Genomic DNA, 19,443 nt, shown 5'->3' with positions numbered 1-19,443 from the left:
TGTGCTGCATGCCTACTGTAGATATACCATGTTTTAAATGTAATTTGTGAGGTGTTTTTTTTTTTAATGTTTTCTCTGTGTTACATAAATAATGAACCACATGATAGCAGCCAGCTAACAATAAGGCCCTGAAAAGCAGACTTTGATTTTAAGAATCAGACAGGGTTTCTTTGTTAAACAGCTTTCATCACGCCTCCAATTACTGTGCAACTGTTGATTTTGAAGCTGCTGAAATTTGTTTCTCTCGATACAAAAACTCACATCTGTGTCTCTTTTCTCTCTTCTCCCTCATGCTGTCCATTAGCACCTTACCGAGACACAAGTATGGGCTAAATTAATACTCAACTACTTCAATAACATCGACTTTCTTCTCTCTTTTCTTGCTTCCAAAGCGTTCTGCCTAACATTTTCAGTCCAATCTACAGCAAAACAGTGGTTTTGTTTGGCTGTCAGACATGCTAAAGCTTTCTTTTTCTCTCCCAAATTATGAGTCAGTCCACGTAAAAGACTTATTTTTAGATCCATCTTCTATGGAATGCTTTTTAAAAGTTTTGCTCTGAAGCAATATATATATATAGTTAAAAAAAAACAGCATTAGCATTGAATCTCATTGAATTCAAATGGTGTGAATAAAATGTGCAAATTGAAATTTGAGTTATATTTGCTCTTAAAATGACTTGAAATGTAATTACTTTAAGTGTCACTTCAAAACATTTATTTTTGTAGTGAAGTCCAACTCTACTTTTTGTATTGCTGTGGTGCTGGCAGTAATTGAGAAAAGAAAGTACTTCTGAGGTTTCACTTAAATGAATTATGGACGCTTGAAGCATTTCTCTTTCCAAGAAAATTATCATTGCTACTTTTTAATCCTCAATTCACAGCACACACTATGATATCAAACAATAATTAAAATCTTTCTTCTGAGAAATCCACTTAGTTTATTTAAGGATCCTAATAATTATTACTTTTTTTAATTATTTGCTCCTCAGAGGGCATCCTGAACAACGCAAGAGACTCCAGTGTTATGGATACGCTCCCTCTTAATGGTAACCATGCCAACAACTACAGCATGGCCAGCAGTGAGTACTTGAGTGACTGCGTCCAGATTCTAGACCGTAGTGGTGGCTACGGCACCCACAGCAACCACAAAGAGACGACCCTGGAGAAGAAGATTCTCAAGGAGCTGACTTCCAACTACATCCCGTCCTACCTCAACAACCATGAGAGAGCCACTACGGAGCGCAATCACAACCTGATGAACAAGCTGGTCAACAGCAGCATGGCCAATGGAGGTGACTGGTTTGGTTTAAATCATTTCAGGCGTTGAGACAGGGACACTGCTTCAAATGAACATAACTAGGAATTCTTGTGTAATTAAACACTGCCCTCAGAGCGCTGATCCTGGCTTCCACAGGTTGGGTGCGTAAACGCTTTTCTTGTCTCAAGATCTAGGGGCGGAGTCATATTTGTCACGGCAGTCAATTTTCCAAATCAAGGAGAGGAGAGGGCATCTAACCCCAAAAACAGCATTACTGTTTTTTTTTTGTAAATGTGCTTTGCTCACAGCATTTATACTGTTGACAGACGTATACGTGTGTAGTAAACAAATAAACGTGTTAAACAGGCAGTGAGCAATTCTTTTGGCCACTTGGGACCAGCTGAACCAAGCTGAGAACACAACACTGACATATTATCACCTTCTAAGTTGATATGGCAAACATGCTAGTGTACAGTTGCCCAATTATGCATCCAGCAGATTGTTAGCGACAGCTGCATTTCTGGCCCCCTGATGAATGTAAGTCCAATACTCACTCTGCTTTTAGCAGTTTTTTTTATTCTTTTTTTTTTTTTTTTTCGTCTCAAGCTGCTCCTGAGAAAAATATGTGGCCCTTAAACTACTAAATGCTCCACTACTGTATGTTCAGTGCCATTTGATGCTGGGCAGGCGGTGTATAGTGGGTTTTTAGAGCTATTTCACTGAGAACAGCTGCCTGCTGTGACAGAAAACTGCACAGATGAGAGCCGCGAGCTGATTGAAAAACATTAAAGTTGCGCACCGGAAAAACAAAACAGTTAGATCAAAGAGTCTGACAACCCTTTGTAAAGGTGAGGGGAGATGCAGGTAAATGAGTCAGGTGATAATATGAGCAACCCCTTTCTAATTACACATTGTAATTTGATCCACTGTTAATATAAAAATGTTGATTAAAGCAGCTTTAAAAAGTCAAATAACATTTTTGACCAGTTAACACTGGCGTCACCACTTTGGAGCGCTAAAATTAACAACAGCAGCAGTATGCTATAACAGTTACTCCTGCTTGGTTCTTTCAGGGAGCATGGCAGGAGGCAGCAGCAGCAGCAGCAGCAGTGGAGTTGGTGGGTGTGTGGGAGGCAGTAAAGAGGACAATGGTCCAATGGTGCTGGACAACCCTGTGGCCTTCCCCCATGAGGAGAACCTGGGTTTGGAGATTATCAGAGAGGAGTCCAACGCTCCACTCCTGCCGCCACGGCCCCCTCCACCAGACAGCCACCCGCCACCGCCGCCTCCTCCCCACAGCTTCTCACGGCCGCGGCGCATTCCCCAGGAGACCAGCGAAAGCTTCTTCCCCCTGCTGACCAACGAGCACACTGATGAGCACACGCATTCACCCAACCACAGAGACTCACTCTACACCAGCATGCCAGTGCTGACGGACCTCCCGGATGGGCAGATGAACGGTTTAACAGACGGAGAGGAAGATAGCTCAGGGGAGCTGCAGCCCTGTAAGAGTGCCACTGCTCCAGAGCTGGATGATGTCTATTATAAGAGCATGCCAAACTTGGGCTCCAGGAATCACCTTCACGAGCTACAGAGCTACTACCACATGGGCCGTGGTGGCAGCGATGGATACATGGTGTCTGGGAGCAAGGAGGAGTCTGATTCGTCGCCCGAGGAGCCGCCCATAGACCCTTCCCACCTGGTTACCAGTCTATAGAGCCAATCAAGAGACTTCTGTCCCTCCCCAGCCCACTCTCACATTTCCAACCTTCCAATGAAAACATTCTGTGTTGTTGACTGACTGACTGACAGACCGAGCTGGCCCGCCCCTGGATTGATGTACTGTGTGTGACATTAACTATGGTTCATGACAATATGGTCGAGATATCGCTGGTCAAATGGAAGCAGGGACTGAATGTATTGTCATAAATGGTGCAGACTGAGTGGGCGGTTCTGAGAGACCTTTTGTGAACATGAAACAGAAATGGAACTTCTAACCTGGAAAGGAAAGGAAGGAGGAGGGATTCTGTAATTTTACCATACCTGTTACTTTAATTTGGAATCTTGGATTGACCGTAGCCCTACGAGTTCCCCAATATGGACCTCTAGCAGATTATAGCATATAGTCCACTACCACCACTACAGGGGCGTGGCCCCCAGCTCTGGTTAAAGGAGCTGCCTGTCTGTTTGTCTGTATGTCTGTCTCTCTGTCTCACTCTAAAAGACACGTACTGGGATGATGCTTCAACCTCTCTGAAGGGTAGAGCAGGATATTCAACTCTGGTGTTCATGACATAAACTGGCCCCAAAGAGGCCCCGCCCCACTACCTGCCAATCAAGTGGAGGATGTATGATATATGCCCTCACTAATGATCATCCCGAAAAACTATTTTACTGGACAACCGAACTGTAACCATATCACGCCGATGTTCTGAATTCTCTTCCTGTTCGTATCTGCTAAACTGGAGTTTGTGTCCGGGCTGGTGTAACATTCCTGCAAGTTGTAGTGACTGCGGCTACTGTGTACTTCACTGAAAACAAAGAAGGAAGATCATATTACAACAGACTGAATTAAAAAAAAAAAGAAAAAAGAAAAAAGAATGGGTTCCGTTTCTTCTCCTTTCTTCTGTAAAAGTTTTCAGTTATCAAAGAATTATGAAGAAATCACAAACTGTTTCTATGTATTGTACAGAATACAGATACAGATACAAATGTTGCATATGACCAAGTCTTTTATTTTTTGATTTTACGTTGCAAACCTTTTGTCTGTGGAACTGTTCTGAACCGTCATGATATGTGCTAGTCACGTGTAGACTACAGAATGAGCAAGGAACAATCTTTCATGTCACTCTTTCATACATACAGAGACAGTTACGCACTCCTTAATTAATACGCATATACCCTATGCACACTTCATTCTGGTCCCTTTATAGCAACACCACTGTCACTTACGTTTTGCAAATCAACTGTTACTATATACTTTACCACTGTGTAGATTTAAAACTAAAGGGAAAATTAAGTGGTTAAGTTATGAAGGAGACGGTTTCTATGGAAATGCTACGTTTTAGTCCTTGCTGGAAGTGGGTCTCATCTCATTTGTTCTTGAATAAAGCATTTCCTTCCTTGAGGCGCAACGAGGAGCCTGGGTAGGAAAAAAAAAATAAAAAATTAGATATTTGGAGTAACACAAGAATGGTTTATGAAGCATATTCTGTCTATTGCCAAATTCTCCCAATTGACATTACCTTGCTGTGCCAGTTGAGATCCTACTGTACAGAAAAAGAATGCTGAGAATAATAAATGTCATTCTCTAAATTTCCACTATTTCCACTATTTGAAAAAGGGTGGGTCTCACCTGTGAAAATGCCATGATTACACCATATATGTGTACTGAATATGTGAAAACTCTGCACACAGCAGCACTGTCCAGTGTGGAAAGCCAATGTTTACTTATTTAGGAGGAAAATTTCATAAGTGTATGAAGTCTAGCTTGCACATGTATCCCACAAGCCCCCTCCATGTCCCCAAGAGAGAAATTATTTATTTATCTGTTTATTGGTTTAAAGACAGCAAAACAAGCTTGGAGGAAAGAAAGCTGGCTTTAGGCAGGAGTAAATAAAGTGGCACTGGGTTTGTTTTTTGTTCCTTTTTTTAAATTATTATGATCATGATTATTATTACAATATTATTGCTAATTATTTATTCTTTTTGTATGGGTTCCAAGTTGAATGATCTCATAACTAATATTTGTTGTAACAGTGAAAGTTGTTTGCCAACAAATAAATTACTGACATAGCTTTGCGGTTTTCCGCCTCTTGAGTGTTATCACTTATTACATCAAAATTAAATGCAAACACAGAGTTAAACCCAGCAGTGTTTTCACTTCAAATATGCATTCCTGGTTATTTGGGGAGATTACGTTCTGCACAAATGCCAACAGACATATTGCTACATGCGTTTTCTGTATTTCTGTTTCATTCTCTGATGAAATTCTGCCTTTCTCTCTGTAAACCTGTCAAAACAGCTTTTGAGTGTCTGGGTGTATAGGACGGCAAACGTTTCCAGAATAATATTGAAATATTATGTATACGGAGGACTGACCTACAAGAGTCAGGTGATGAGAATAATTACTTTCAGACAAACTGTGAAGTAGCTATACACAACATAAAAGCACTTGTGCAGGTTGAGAGTAGGTTGATGTGTGTGTGTGTGTGTGTGTGTGTGTGTGTGTGTTTGTGCGTGTGTTTGTGTGTTTGTCTGTTTGTGTGTGTGTGTGTGTGTGTGTGTNCTCTTTCTGTGTGTGTGTGTGTGTGTGTGTGTGTGTGTGTGTGTGTGTGTGTGTGTGTGTAATAGACTGCTCAGGTTAAATACCTGCTCAGAGAAGTTTCGTCGGAATCAATGTTTGCTGAATTAATTCACACCTTGGTGCCACAACAGTAAGATATTAGAAAGGGAGATACAAACAGCAGATATCAGATTACAAAATTCAGGTTGTTTGCCTGCATGTTTCTTTTTGTTGTTGTTTTTTTAAAGATCATATATGGTAGTCGCATACAAAAGTCAGTGAAGGTAACATACTGACATACAGGTTTGGGTGCTCCTTGTTTGCATACAATTGGCAGTATTTATGGATGCCAAGCTGCTGAGGGATAATATCTTTGCACTAAAACTCGTGAATGAAGCTAGTTGATTTGTCCACACTAAGGGTATGTCCAAGAGTGGCGGTTATATAGAAGCAGCAGTGTCTGAGGGAAGTGGCCATTCCAAACCAGAAGATAAAGGTAAAAAATGAAAAATAAAATAAAATACTTAAATTTTAGGCATTTGGAGTCTATTCACCTGTCCAAAGAAGACCCCAGGCAAGGAAAATGGGAGAACAACTTATTAATTAATAAAGACACAGTGCAAGTTGGACTGGGATTTTGGACTGTTTGCCATGGTGATATTGCGGGCTTCTTCCAAAACTGAGGCAGCTGACGCCTAAAGGTGTAAGGTGTGGTCCTGCAACCACATCCAAGTGTCAGGGCCTATCACTGTCCAGTCCATTCCACTAGACTGTGGATATATAGGTCTAAGCCTCTACAATCAGTTATTTCTATCCTTGGCATCATGGCCATTGTGGTGTAGGTCCATTATAGCTGACATATGTGCCTCTTCCACTTGGTCTGTTCCTTCTACATTTACACAGTTCTACCTGTTTAATGTACTGTAGCGGTTGGCACCTCCTTTGGGGAGCAGGTGCTTAGTGTTGCCCAGCAATAGCCATTCTTAATCATTCTCTGGGTGGACTGAGGTAAATCCCAGATGAAGGATGACGTCCTGTCTTTTCCAGTCAGTTTTGCCTCCTTGGGGGCAAAACTGAGCAGTGTCTTTTGAGACTGGCAAGACCTTGGTAGCCTCTCACACATTTGCTTTAACTAGTGGTACTTTTTGTGGTGTGTATGTAATGAAGATAGGTAAACTTTTTGCTATAGGCTGTCCTCTTAAGCGTTCACACAAGTTTTTTTTTTTCTTCTTTGAATCATCATCTCATTTCGAAGCTGAGCCTGACAGCTTAAACTGTTGGGAGGCAGCACTCCTGGCAGAGTACTGACACCCCGTACATAAGTAATATATAACTGGGTTTAAAAGTACTTTATTGTAACATACACTGGTGGTGTCACCCAGTGTCGCGTCATTTGACACAATTCAACTGATGCCTGTAGTCAGGGCGAAGGTGATACAGCCGCTGCGTATCTGGAGAGATGACATGTGTCTATGCCGGCAAATAGCACAGTTTGCGTATCCTGGCACGCTGACAAGATGCTTCAGGTTTCTCTTGGCTTGGTGGAGAACTTTGGGTCTAGCGTATAACCACTGTTCTCCGAGTGAGGAGACTATTTCTTCCGCTCGAGGCCACTCTGAGACTATGAGAGCTTCACAGGTACACTGCCAACTCACAGGTGGTTTGTAGTAATTATGTGTCACTGTGAAAGGGCTGCTCCATTCCCTTTTCACTAGGCCCTGATCCCCCACATTATCATTGGTTTGTCATCATCATTGTTATTTAATTAGTATTTAAGTTGGATGTTTCTATTCATTTTTCAGGTTCAGTTATTCAATACATTGGTCGTGAGATGTGGTTGATCTTTGATTGCAGGTTTGATATGTTGGAAGGGTCAGCCCACTTTGTATATTTCCAGTTGTTTGTCTGGGTTAGTGGGGTTGATCAGCAGCTTAATCAGGGAAAGGGGAAACAGGTGTGTGTCATTAAGTCCTCTTAGTAGTAGTGAGGGACTGGGCATGAGTATGTGAGAAGATGGGTAGAACTGTTCTGCAGTAGATAACAGTGGGGTGAAACTTGTGCACTTATAAATAATATCTGGTGCTTATTGTAGAGTGGGAATTGTCTGCGGTAACAGAAGTTAATATGTAGTGGTCGCGTGGGGTTTGATATGCTTGGATAGGCATGCGTAAGATTAGCTCACCCCCGTACCTACCTAAGCTGGTGGTAGGCTCCAGTGAGGTGAAAAGGAGGAGATAAGATGCCAGTCAGGAGTCAATAATGAGAGACAGAGCAGGTAGCATCTTGCTGTGAGTCTGCAGATTTTATTTCTTTGACATTATGACTTCAGTAATTTTTTGGTTGAATTTCGTTTGGTAATATTTTTGTTAATAAAATCCAATTTTTTGAGCACTTACGCCGCCCTGCTGACCTGCTTTCTTTGAAACATCCCTTTCAAAGTTTCCATTGCCCAAACACCAGCATCTGCCCTTTTTACGGGGTGGCGGCACTACAGTCACCTAAACCTCCTGACCCAGTAAGTCAGCTTCTGATGCATATCACTGAAAGATATTTCACTCAGAAAACCATGGTTACATGCAGAGCACATGGTATTCATACTTCCTTCCAATCATTAGTGTCCATTTTTATTATATAATTTGACAATCTAAAATATTACAGATAGAGCATGAACTGCTTACATAGTGCTGTTTGTATCCAGAACGCTAATTTCAAGCCAGGCGCTCAGGGCTCAATATTTCTAAATACTTTCTGTGAGACTGTGACAAGGCTGACACATGACAAGACTATCTGCAAATGACACAAGAACAACAAACAGTCTAATAACACTGCAGCCTGCCCCCATCCATATAAATTTCCTCGCACATTGATGTCAGCTTGGTTTGGATTTGTTCTGGCGGTGTGGTGGTTTTTCAGACTTGATGTGAAACTGAATACTGATATAAAAAAAACAAAAAAAGTGACAATTTATTGTGAAGGTTTTGGTCATGACACATCCTAGATGGTTAGTGTCAGTGGTTGACCTACAATGAATATCCATTATGAGTGAAAAGCAAAATGAAAAAAAAAGTATTTGGCCTAGGATAAATATCAAAAGCTTCATGAAATTGCAATATGCCCTTTTATTTGTAGCAGTGCCCCCACAAAGGCTTCTTGTGACCCAGTTGGGTATAATCTCTGCACAGTATCTGTGTATTATTGAGGACTTTCACCATTTCTTATCTGCTTTGATCATAGATTCGGTTTACGGAAAGGAAAGAAAAGAAAATAACAGAGAAAGGGGAGTTAGAATATAATGAGAAAAGGCAGGGAGACCAGTGAAAAAAGGGGGAGGGCGGAAAGGGGGCAAAATGGAATGATAGTGTGAAGAAACGTGTAAAAAAGAAGTGTGGAAAGAAATTGCATTTCTTTTTAATAAATGTATTTTAGCTTTCTGTAAAACTAACGAGAGCCACCTAACGCTCACACTCTCCCTGTCCCTCCTTCCCTCCCTTTCCCTTTTTTCCCCACCACGCTGCCAGTAGCGGGCTGATTAAACGAGCATTGGTCTATGTGGGTCATATCTCTGCTGGAGTGCTCTGATCGGTTAGTGCTGCCTGGCTGTGTTATCTTCCCGCTCTCTCTCTGTTTCCCTCCTTCAAGGGAAGGCATTCAGTATGTCTTACAAGGTGACATGTCTCTCAGATTCAGCTCACAGACCAAAGGCAGGAGACTGCAATGATGAGCAGGAGTATAAATTAAAGGGAATCAATCTGTTTATTGTATATGATTAATTAATGACTGTGGCAAGCTGCGCAAATCTAAATGTGGCAACTATAGTACAGGGACTACAAAAACATAAACAGAGCGAGAAGTGCACAATAATGAATCCTTCCTGGAAAGCCACCCATAGCCTAAAATACTTCTGAGTTGTTGAAAGTAGTACATGTTCAGAAATGTTCCTGCAATAATCAAGACGATGTTGAGAAACAGCGACATAAATATTCAAATCAAGCAAGCCAGGATGTCATAGAACACAATTAGAAGACACACTCACACTGTGTCAAATATTCAGTCAGTTATTGAAAGATTATATTATGGATACACAACAGATTTTGACAAATAACTTCCAGTTCATGGCTTTTTTTACTCGGCTTTTAACCAGGTCTCCCAGTCTTCATCAGCGGATGGAGTTTGCTCATGTCACACGGATGTGTTCATTTTGTTTATGCAGCAGCAAAGGCTGATTGATTGACTTCGTTTTAAAGCTGATCAGTGTGCTCTTTTCTCCCAGTTTCTCCCTAAATACTCTGTGATGGATGTGACCTGGTATGCCAGTGGAAATCCAGTGTTAGCGATGAATGTGAATGAATGGCTCAGTAACAAGGAGCCCACCATTGTGAAACCGATATTACGCTACGCTCTCTGTTAATTAAGGCAACTATGGCATTTAAAGTGGAGTTTGAATTTGATTAAATGCGGGAAATCAGCCCATCCATACACAATATGACATTTCAAGATTTCCATCCCATTTCCTTCTTCTGCACTGTTAAGCACTATAAAGCGCAAGAGGCATATTTCCCAGCCGCTCTGGAATCTAGTTTAGGTTCTGATGGAATGAAATGGAACACATGACCTCACATTCTAGAATTCCTGGGCTGTCATTAGAATTTATTGTATCAAATTACACAATTTTAATTGTATTGTCCGAGAATTCCATCTATCATAATGTGGCCATTCCTTAGTTGATTAGACGCTCGCTGTAAGAGAAAGCTAATTAGTCTTTCTCTAAGCCACATCATATTAGCTTCTGAATGGCTAGCCTTGCCCTGACCTCTGGAAACACTTCAAAATGCACAGGGGTTCCTCCACTGACCTATGTGTGTATGTATGCTTGTGTGTGTGTGTGTGTGTGTGTGTGTGTGTGTGTGTGTGTGTGTGTGTGTGTGTGTGTGTGTTAATGTGTGTGTGCTGCCATGTCTACGGCAGCTCATCTGCTTGCGCTGGCCAGCCTGTGTGCTTCAGCATATGCACTCTCTCTCATTGTCCCCTCACCTCAATTTTCCGTGAGAGTGGTCATCGGAAGAAAAACACTTAACAGGTACACGCAGGCCACCCTGAATAATTCACTCTAATTGGCAAAAAGGGAAAAAGAAAGGCCCATAGGCAAAAGAGTGACAGAGGGTGAGCTACAGAGTGAGAAAGATAGACGAGAGACTGGCCATCCATCCACTGGCTTTTTTGAGGTCACACACACGCACGCACCCCCATGCATGTTTAATTGGCTTTGGGGTGGCATGGTGTTTCTGCTGCCTCTGCTGTGAGTCAGACTCACTGTGCCTTTTCTGGAGCGTGCCTTTTCATGGAGGCTCAGCAATGGAGATACTATTTTAGGAACACATTAGGAGCCCAGAAAACACTGACATTTAGACTATTGGCGGAATGGCTGGGAGAGGGAGAGGGCTAGTCACCAGTGTATATGACAGAACCAGGGTTACTGCCTGTGTGCTTTGTGGAGAGCCAGTACAGTAGGCCAGACCATGTCAAATTACTTTCTGAAATGGATTCATTTACTTCTTTTAAATTGATTGAGTTTCACTGGAAAAAGAACTGATTAGATTTTCCCAAATGTGTACATCACACACTATCCCAACTACACAATAGAGCAAAGGTTGAAATGAGGAAACACTTTCAATTAATAATTTATTGTGGTCACACAAGAGGAAAATCCGGTGCAAATGAAAAGATGTACTGTCAACCCTCAAGACACTCAAACACTTTCCTGCAGCAAGTGCTTTTTATACCTCGACCGTGCAATTTCTTACCAAAGAAGGATCTCGTTTGCAAATTATATCTGACCTCTCTGATAGTCTGTGCAAAGGTGGAACCTGATGGTCCAAAAACATACATTAACAATCACGCCTTGCAAGTTCCCCTGAGTTAACTCTAGCCTACCTGTTGTCTTGGTTAAGGTTTGGATTATCAGGCTGAAATGACAGACCAAAGTCCTTACATGCGTCATCGTAGCACAGAGAAGTGAGAAGCCAAAGCATTGCGTCCTTTCTCAGTTCATCATTTCTACTGGATGCTAAATGGAACCAGTATGTCTGGCTACACTGTGTCTTTTCAACCTTGTACTTGATCTCTAATAACACCAGTCTTGTAATGAAATTAAATTACAGATAATAAGCAGGCCCAATACTGTAAAAAGTATTGTAGCTGATGACATAAGTGTTAGGTCTGGTCAAGAGCTCATGCATTGAATCTGTAATGACATTTTCCAGTGGACAGAAAAGTAGCTCTGGGTTTATCATGAACCCATAAAGGAGCAGAATGTGCCCAAACGAATAATTATGAAAGGCTATTGGTCTTCCAAAAGAAAAAGGTGTTTCCGTCCAACGTATTCTCTATTATAAGGCAGAGGAACAGCATGCACAAGCACCTCACACTGTTACCAAGATAACCTCTGCTTTTATATTTATTTTTTAACCTCACTTTTCTTTATTTTTCTTGTTCTGTGAGAATTTGCTCATCTTTGAACCTTAACCCGCTCTGCCTTCAGTGTTTGATAGTTGGGGTACATCTGTTCGGAGCGCCGCCTTTAACTTTCCTTTAACGTACACTTGGTTTGTTAGTTATGCCTCCATGCAGGAGACAGCCAGGGCCGGGGGCATTATGTTTTCAGGTTGTCTGTCCGTCCATCCATCAAATTCTCTTGAATGTGACATCTCAGTAACACCTTGAGGGAATTTCTTCAAATTTGGTACAAACATTCACTTGTACTCAAAGATTAACTGATTAGATTTTGGTAGTCAAAGGTTAAAGTTCAAGGACACAGTGACCTCACATTCTTGTGATATATAAGGAACACCCGGAGGGAGTTTCATTTCATCTGGCACAAACATTCACTTGGACTTATGGCTGAACTATTAAGAATTTGGTGGTCAAAGGTCAAAGGTCAAGGTCTCTGTGACCTCGCATCATATGTTTTTGGCCATAATTAACAAATTCAATACTAATTCTGTCACAATTTAACACAAAAGTCTAATAGGATAAAATGATGAATTGATTAAATTTTTTACCCTAAAGGTCAAAGATCAGCTGCACTGTGACATCATAATGTTCTACAAAAACACTTCTGGCCATTATTCAATGCTCTAACTCAAAAAGGGGACATTGTGACTATATTTCCTGCAACTTGGCTGGTTGGCAGAGGCATACAACTGCAAGGCGGTGATTCCAGTTGCTATTGTTGTTTCTTATGTAGCTCACGTGCACTAATTTCTGACCCCAATCATACACACACACACATGCACACGCACACAACATAGCCATTGTCAAATAAGCAATAAGCTCTCAGTTTGTTGGGCTCATTGGACCAGACTGAAAAGTGGACATACAAAATAAACATCCAAAGCACGTAAACCGCTTTGTCTATCTGAAATAGCTCTTTTCAGAGCATTTTTGCAAAGCTTAGTGAGAAATATAAATAAATAAGCAGGGAAAGAAACAAAGATAAACCATAAAAGGCATGTCAGAGACATTTGACAAAAGGTAATTAAATGTTTATAATAATTACTTTTGTGATGTGATTTAAAATGTGATAGAGAGTTATCCGCCTATGATTTTTAATTTACTATGTTTTGAAATAACCAATAGGAACTTCTTGCATGTGCACCCCAGGCTCCGTTCCCATCACGTTCACTATGATGTATTACATTAGGTAAAACAGAAATATGACTCTTCGACTAGTTTTTCATGTATTTTTGAAAATAACGGGGATGGAGGGTATATCTGCAATTGAACAAGCCAACAGTAACTTCTGACTGTAGCAGATACATTTTTTTGGCTTTCATGGGCAACAACTGTGATGAGAAAAAGAAAAATACAATTATGCTGGTGTTATCCATTGAAAATGAACAGCAAAATCTGTAGCCAGGGATGTAAAAAATGAATGCAATGAAAGTTAGAAACAAAGAAATAAAAGAATGTGAGGAAACAAAGGCACCTAGCAACAGAGCAGAGAGAGAAGTAAGGTGTGAAAGACGTGCAGACACAGAGAACACGAGACAAACAGCAGAGGAAGAGCTGCCTCTTTGCTTTATCTCCTCATAGCACCACAGTCCAAACTGGTGTCTCCCAGGGGCCCTGTCTCCCTTTTTCTTCTGATTGGTAATGAGGCACAGCTGTCTTATAGTGGGCCCAGCAGGCAGGGCCTTGATTGCTGCCGCTTACTCGAGCAGGCAAAATGTGGCAAAAACGACCGGATTGCAATATGAGTGCAAGAACAGGGGGACTCTTGGTAATGAAGAGATCCCAATCTTGGTTATTATGATTCAGAACGGTATTCTCAGCTCTGCTAAATGTGGTTCACAAGTACTTCTGGCTTGCTTATTATGTTTTCATTGGCAGTAAATGTGGTGTTTTTTTTTCTTTTTTCTTTTTTGGAGGCTCTAATTGTGGCTGTTGTTTCTTGGTAATGGTTTTGGAACAAATATAAAAAGTTGCAAGACTGTAAGTGGAGTGAACCAGCTGCAATTGCATGTTGCATTTGCATGTGTTTTGTACAAGGACATGAACATGACAGTGGATCACAATTTTGCTCACAGCGTCTCTTCTGGATGGTAGTGCATACCATTGTCTGATTGATATAGAACTGAAACCCCATCATGTCCTCTTAATTTATCCATTTCCTCAACTGGTGAATTTGAAAATCATCTTAGTCTTGGTGTGTAACCGCTGGAGCCGACTCACTGACAAAGCTGCCAGTCTCGCTTTATTCCATCCTGCTGGCTGGACAAAGTTATTACTTCTTACCATCATGCAGCTTGTCAGTACGAGTCAACATGACTGAGATCACAAGACACAAACAGAAAAAAATGACCACAAGTGATGTGGTTACACTGAAGCCAACGGTGGATGAATGTGATTGTGTTTTTGTTTATTTGTTTTCTGCTTGGCCCCTCCCCCTCACAGCTGTCAGCTTGACTGTCTGGGGGTGGCAGTTTACCTCAGTATATTTGGAATCTCAGGCTGTTGGTGTTTGGATATGAATCATGAATCCTTTTCTCATACCCTTCAGGAGATGCTGAGTGCCAGTTGCTATGGCTACAGTACATCACAGCTCAGAGAGACACCTTGCGAGATAGAGATAGTGAGACTTATTTCTTTTGTTTGTCCTTCTCTCGTTCACTGTTCTAGTTGGCCAATAGCCTCTTTCACTCTTCAGCACCTTGTGAATAAGTCTTGTATGAAGTTGAGGATGTGTTGTAAGGACCGGGGGTTCGAGTGCAAGGTTGAGTAGGTCACATTTTCAGTTCCTTCTTTTTTTCCCTTTTTTTTTTTTCTTTTACACTTGTAGGTCTCAGGGACATTCACAGTAGAATTTAGATTAAGCAAAAAAATTTTTTTAAAGATTTTAAAAATGATTTGAGAGAGCTTATTGGCACTTTTTTATATAGAATGTGATGAGAACTCATTTTATATGTATACATATATGGCTCTGAATATTCAGTTCTCCAGTCAGGTTTCAGGAGTTTTATGTGAGCTATAGTTAGCTCTCATAAATCAGTGAATGCAAGAATACTGAGCACCTACACAAAACTCCTGAAAACAAACTGTTTGGCTCAGTAGTTTGGGTGCAGTGCTGGTGATACATGTGGGTTGAATATTGGGTGCAAACATTTACAGGCTCATATCTCCATCCTGCATGTACGTGCATTATTTGCATAGATCAAAGATATTTGCATAGAGTCAGTGGGTGAGCTGGGTTGGTACAGTAGACTATTGACAATAACCAATAGGTATTTTGTGTGAGAAGGGGCTGTGCAAATGTTGGAGTTTACAGAAGAAATTGCAGAAGCATCATCAAACATTCAATTTGATTAAATTTCTGCTAGCATGATTACCTGCTATAATGGATGTGCCTGATTGAAAGGCCGTTAATTAATTTCCACAGCCCAAAAACTTAGCATAACACAGGCGCATGTACATATACACACACACACACACACACACACACACAAACACATACTCTGCATATCTCTGACTTTTGAAAGCAGTATCTGATCATCAAAACCTTGCACGGGTATGGTGCACAAAAATGAAGTGCTGTGCATTTTGATTGGCTACTTGGTCCTTCCTGCGCTGCCTCCGTAGGAGACACATGCTCCGAGCCCTCCCTCAGCGAACAGGACAACGCATTTGTCAGCTAACAGAAACAGCTCATCTAAATTTAAAATGTAATTTAAGAACCATTCAAATGTATAAGCCGCAATGCACCTCACAATATTAACAATTTACCAACACGCTCCCAGCATGAATGCTGGTCACCTGGGAAGATGGGTGTGTGTCTGTGTGAGTGTATGTGGGTTATATTGTGTTTTTTTTTTGCTCCTGTTCAACATCCTCCTGAGATCTGGCCCAACTCAAACACCCTGCGACTCCTATGTGTTGGTAGATATTCAACCCTCCCTCACAGGCAGGAAAAGGATTAAAAAGCTGGCGTTACCAACCAAGGACTCTTCATTATGTATATGCTGCCTCTTTTCAAATCACTGATGCAAGAAGTACACTCTCATATGACAGTGAGAGAGAGGGAGCAAGAGACAGAGGAAAAGGGGGGGGCATGTGTGTGTGTTGTGTGGAGGAATGGAGATCCTTGTACTGTTATGTTCAAACAAAGGTTTCCTCGGCAACCACATGCACCATTAGTCCCCTTATCAAAACTCTGGGATGAAGCACCTCAATTACCCCTCATTCTCATGCACGCACACACATGCACGCACTCACGCGCTCTCAACCCTCAGTTCTGCAAGGGTATCTCAACCTTTGATTGAGGATCGCTTTGTACAAATAGCAGTGCTGCATGTCGAGGGATGGTATGGGGGAGTTGATCTCTTGGCTAGTTGACTGAGAAGAGACTCTCAAGGACGAGCGACAAGGGCTGATTTATTGGAAAACAATGTTGCCAGATGAAAAAAAGAGACTTTCCTCTGGAAAGGACAAGTGCTCTGCGTTTCAAAACAAGTGTCAGCCTTATCACATTGACAGGATTTGATTCCTCTTCAGATTACTTAACAAAAGGGGCTACAGCTTCCGTTCAACTGCAAACGGTCTTGACAAACAAACAGTGGTTTACTTGAGGTTTGGTTTGAAAATGCTCAGCACCACAGTTTAGAAACATCTTGCCAGTAGGAAGCAGGGGAAACAAAGCAGTAAATGCACTGTAAGGGGGTTACCGTGATTTACAGTAACTTTCTCGCAGCCAGTTGCCTGCTATTTGCCATATTTTATATTGCTGTATATTTCAACAATATAATTACATTATAAAAACCAGTGATGTGTATCCACAAAAAGTAAAATACTGCAGTCATTTACGAAAGTTACAAAACAGTAACTTAACCGGCAGCCAGTTGTTATTATATTTTGTATTTTAATTACCTTTTTTTTCCCAGCATTATGCAGTATATATTAAAGCATATAAGAAATAATAGTAAATATAAAAAATAAACCTATAGATATATATTTATTCAGTCAGCAGCTGAACACACTCATAGCATTGAATGAAATGCTGTTTGAAGGTCTTAACACTGTCACAGACATTCCCATAAATGTGTTACACTTGTAGTTTGCTTTGCTTTCACCTTCTGTCCGACTCATCCCAAACCAGCTCTGTGGGGTTTAAGTCTAGAGACTGGAGACACAGTCTGGTTCTTTTCTTCAAATGTTTTGGGTCATTATCCTGCTGCCGACCAACCAGTCTGTCTTCCTTTGTTGTCTTTCACCATTCTGATATACAGTTCTACTTCCTGCAGTATGGTATAGTGCATCAGAGAGTTTAGTAAGTTCCAGGACTGTTTGCATTAACTTTCAAGGCTTTTTTTTTTTACTTCCATTGCTACAGGAAAGCTGTAAATTAATCAATTTCTTAATCCCTTTAAAATTTACTTGATTTTTCAGTTTTTGGGGACCTAAACCATTTCTTTTATTAATTTGGGCAGTTTACTTTTGTACGATTTAAGATTATTCACCGGACTTGAACTGCTTACATTTCAATTAAAACTGGAAAAATAACTGTACTCACTACTGTATTTTACTGTTAATGTTACAGCCATTTACTGGTTGAACCGAAAGGGAGGGGGAATTCAATTTAAGAAAAGGAAATTATTGGTAAAATTTGTGAATTAAAAGCAAAAATGCATTACTTCCATCAACAGGCCTCAAGGTATGCAGATTGGTTTGTCAGCTTAGTGCTGCGCCTATTCCAGTTCCCAAGATCCTAGATTTTATCTTTATTATTTAAGGCTTACAGAAGCTTACAGTCAGTAAGCGCACTATACACTATATCAACTGGATTTGAATTTGTGTATTGTTAATATGAAAATACCTAGTCATTTATCTAGAATGAATAAGCCACTAAAATAATGATGAATTAATTTATCTGCTTTAAAATGAATTTGCTTAATCTATGTGATAGTGAAGCATGTATTGGTTATATTAAGCTTTGGATTTTGCACAGATGTGGGTTGTTTTATAATTTCTCCTTTACTCCCACATTGGCTTTAACTTTTCTTTTGTTTCTTCAGATGTGCTAATGTACTTTATGTCTGTAAAGAAAGTTTAAGCCTTGTCTACAAGCTCGCAACCCAAATCAAATGTATAATCAATAACTAAGCTGTTAAGAGTTCTGAGTATCTACGGTTTTGAATGTGATTCCCAATCATTCTATTCTATTCTATTCTATTCTATTGCTACCACAAGTCAGACCATATCTGGGAAAATACAAAAATAAAATCTAACAGTTACAGACCAAAAGTGAAGAAGAAACAGCAGGGGGAAATATGAGGGTCAACGTTTTTACTTTCAGGTCATATAAGCTCCCACATGCACACAGGAGGAGACAACACACACACACACACACACACACACACACACACACACACACACACACAAACACACAGAGAGATACATGCACGCACAGTCCTTCATCCATGCCTCCTGATTCAATCATAGGGCCTGGCATAGGATGACAATCTGGGGATTGCACCGTCATCAGAACAAATCCAACCCAAAGCATCCCAGCTCTCATCTGGACAGACAGACGTCTCAGCTCAGAAGGTCAGGAACAGCAGACTGTTGGGTTGAGTACCGATACCCTGAATTCAGATTTCTGGGCTGAATACCAACAGTTGTCCTGTTATATCCTCTCTCACTAGACTGAATAACAATAAGAAGGAAACAGATCTTTTGACATAACTGTGTCCTGTTTATGGGTCAAACAGATGTTGAAATAGTAGTAAATCTATCTACAGTATAAACCCACAGAACATGCAAGTCTGGATTCTTCTTTACTAAAGTCTTTATTGTCGTCTTTGGCAGATTGATAAATGTGTATGAACCCATGTTGCCTCTCTGATTTCTCCTTGTCCTGTTTGTACTATTACAATTTTTATGTTCATTTCTCCTAATTGCCTTTTTACTACCTATGGTTCCTATGTGGTGGGGTGTCTCTGTTTTAATTACTTCCCCTGAGATTTCCTCCATTTCTAGCCACACCAGCGCTGTGGCTCTTGGGATCGGAGTGTCAATCAATGCCAGTCTGTTGGTCGGCTGGTCGACCCACTATTTTCATCGACCACGTCGGATGAAATTCAGTGAAATTTTTCTATGTACATTCATGGTCTTCAGGGGATGAAGCCTGCTGACTTTGGTGATTGCTTGACTTTTCCAGCAGTGCCATGATGATGTTGATATTTTTTAGTAAGATACCTCGAGATGACTGTACCTTCTGATGGCAATTGATAGTAACAATAAATACTAACCAACCCAAACAGTGCATCAGTGTGCACAGCATAACCATTGTTCCCACTGTGAAAGTGAATCACCTTTTCTGTTTGTGTCTGTAATGAGCTAGCGTAGGTGG

At 40.8% G+C, this 19,443-nt stretch overlaps 1 protein-coding gene across 1 annotated transcript in view; it reads left to right on the top strand.

The window, feature by feature from the left end:
- LOC111231518 (adhesion G protein-coupled receptor L3-like) overlaps positions 1 to 3,802 on the top strand; it is an 82,689-nt gene extending 78,887 nt beyond the window's left edge. Inside the window, exons 24-26 of the mRNA XM_022758636.1 lie at positions 305 to 322; positions 990 to 1,292; positions 2,332 to 3,802. Of these exons, the coding sequence (XP_022614357.1) occupies positions 305 to 322; positions 990 to 1,292; positions 2,332 to 2,975 (965 nt within the window). The 3' untranslated portion in view covers positions 2,976 to 3,802. The remainder of the gene's footprint in view (positions 1 to 304; positions 323 to 989; positions 1,293 to 2,331) is intronic.
- The last annotated feature ends 15,641 nt before the right edge of the window (positions 3,803 to 19,443 follow it).

This window comes from Seriola dumerili, unplaced genomic scaffold, assembly GCF_002260705.1.
Source record: "Seriola dumerili isolate Sdu_G_001 unplaced genomic scaffold, Sdu_1.0 BDQW01000302.1, whole genome shotgun sequence".
Classification (NCBI taxonomy): domain Eukaryota; kingdom Metazoa; phylum Chordata; class Actinopteri; order Carangiformes; family Carangidae; genus Seriola; species Seriola dumerili.
The sequence above is the reverse complement of the archived record's forward strand: the minus strand, read 5'-3'. Positions and strand labels throughout refer to the sequence as shown.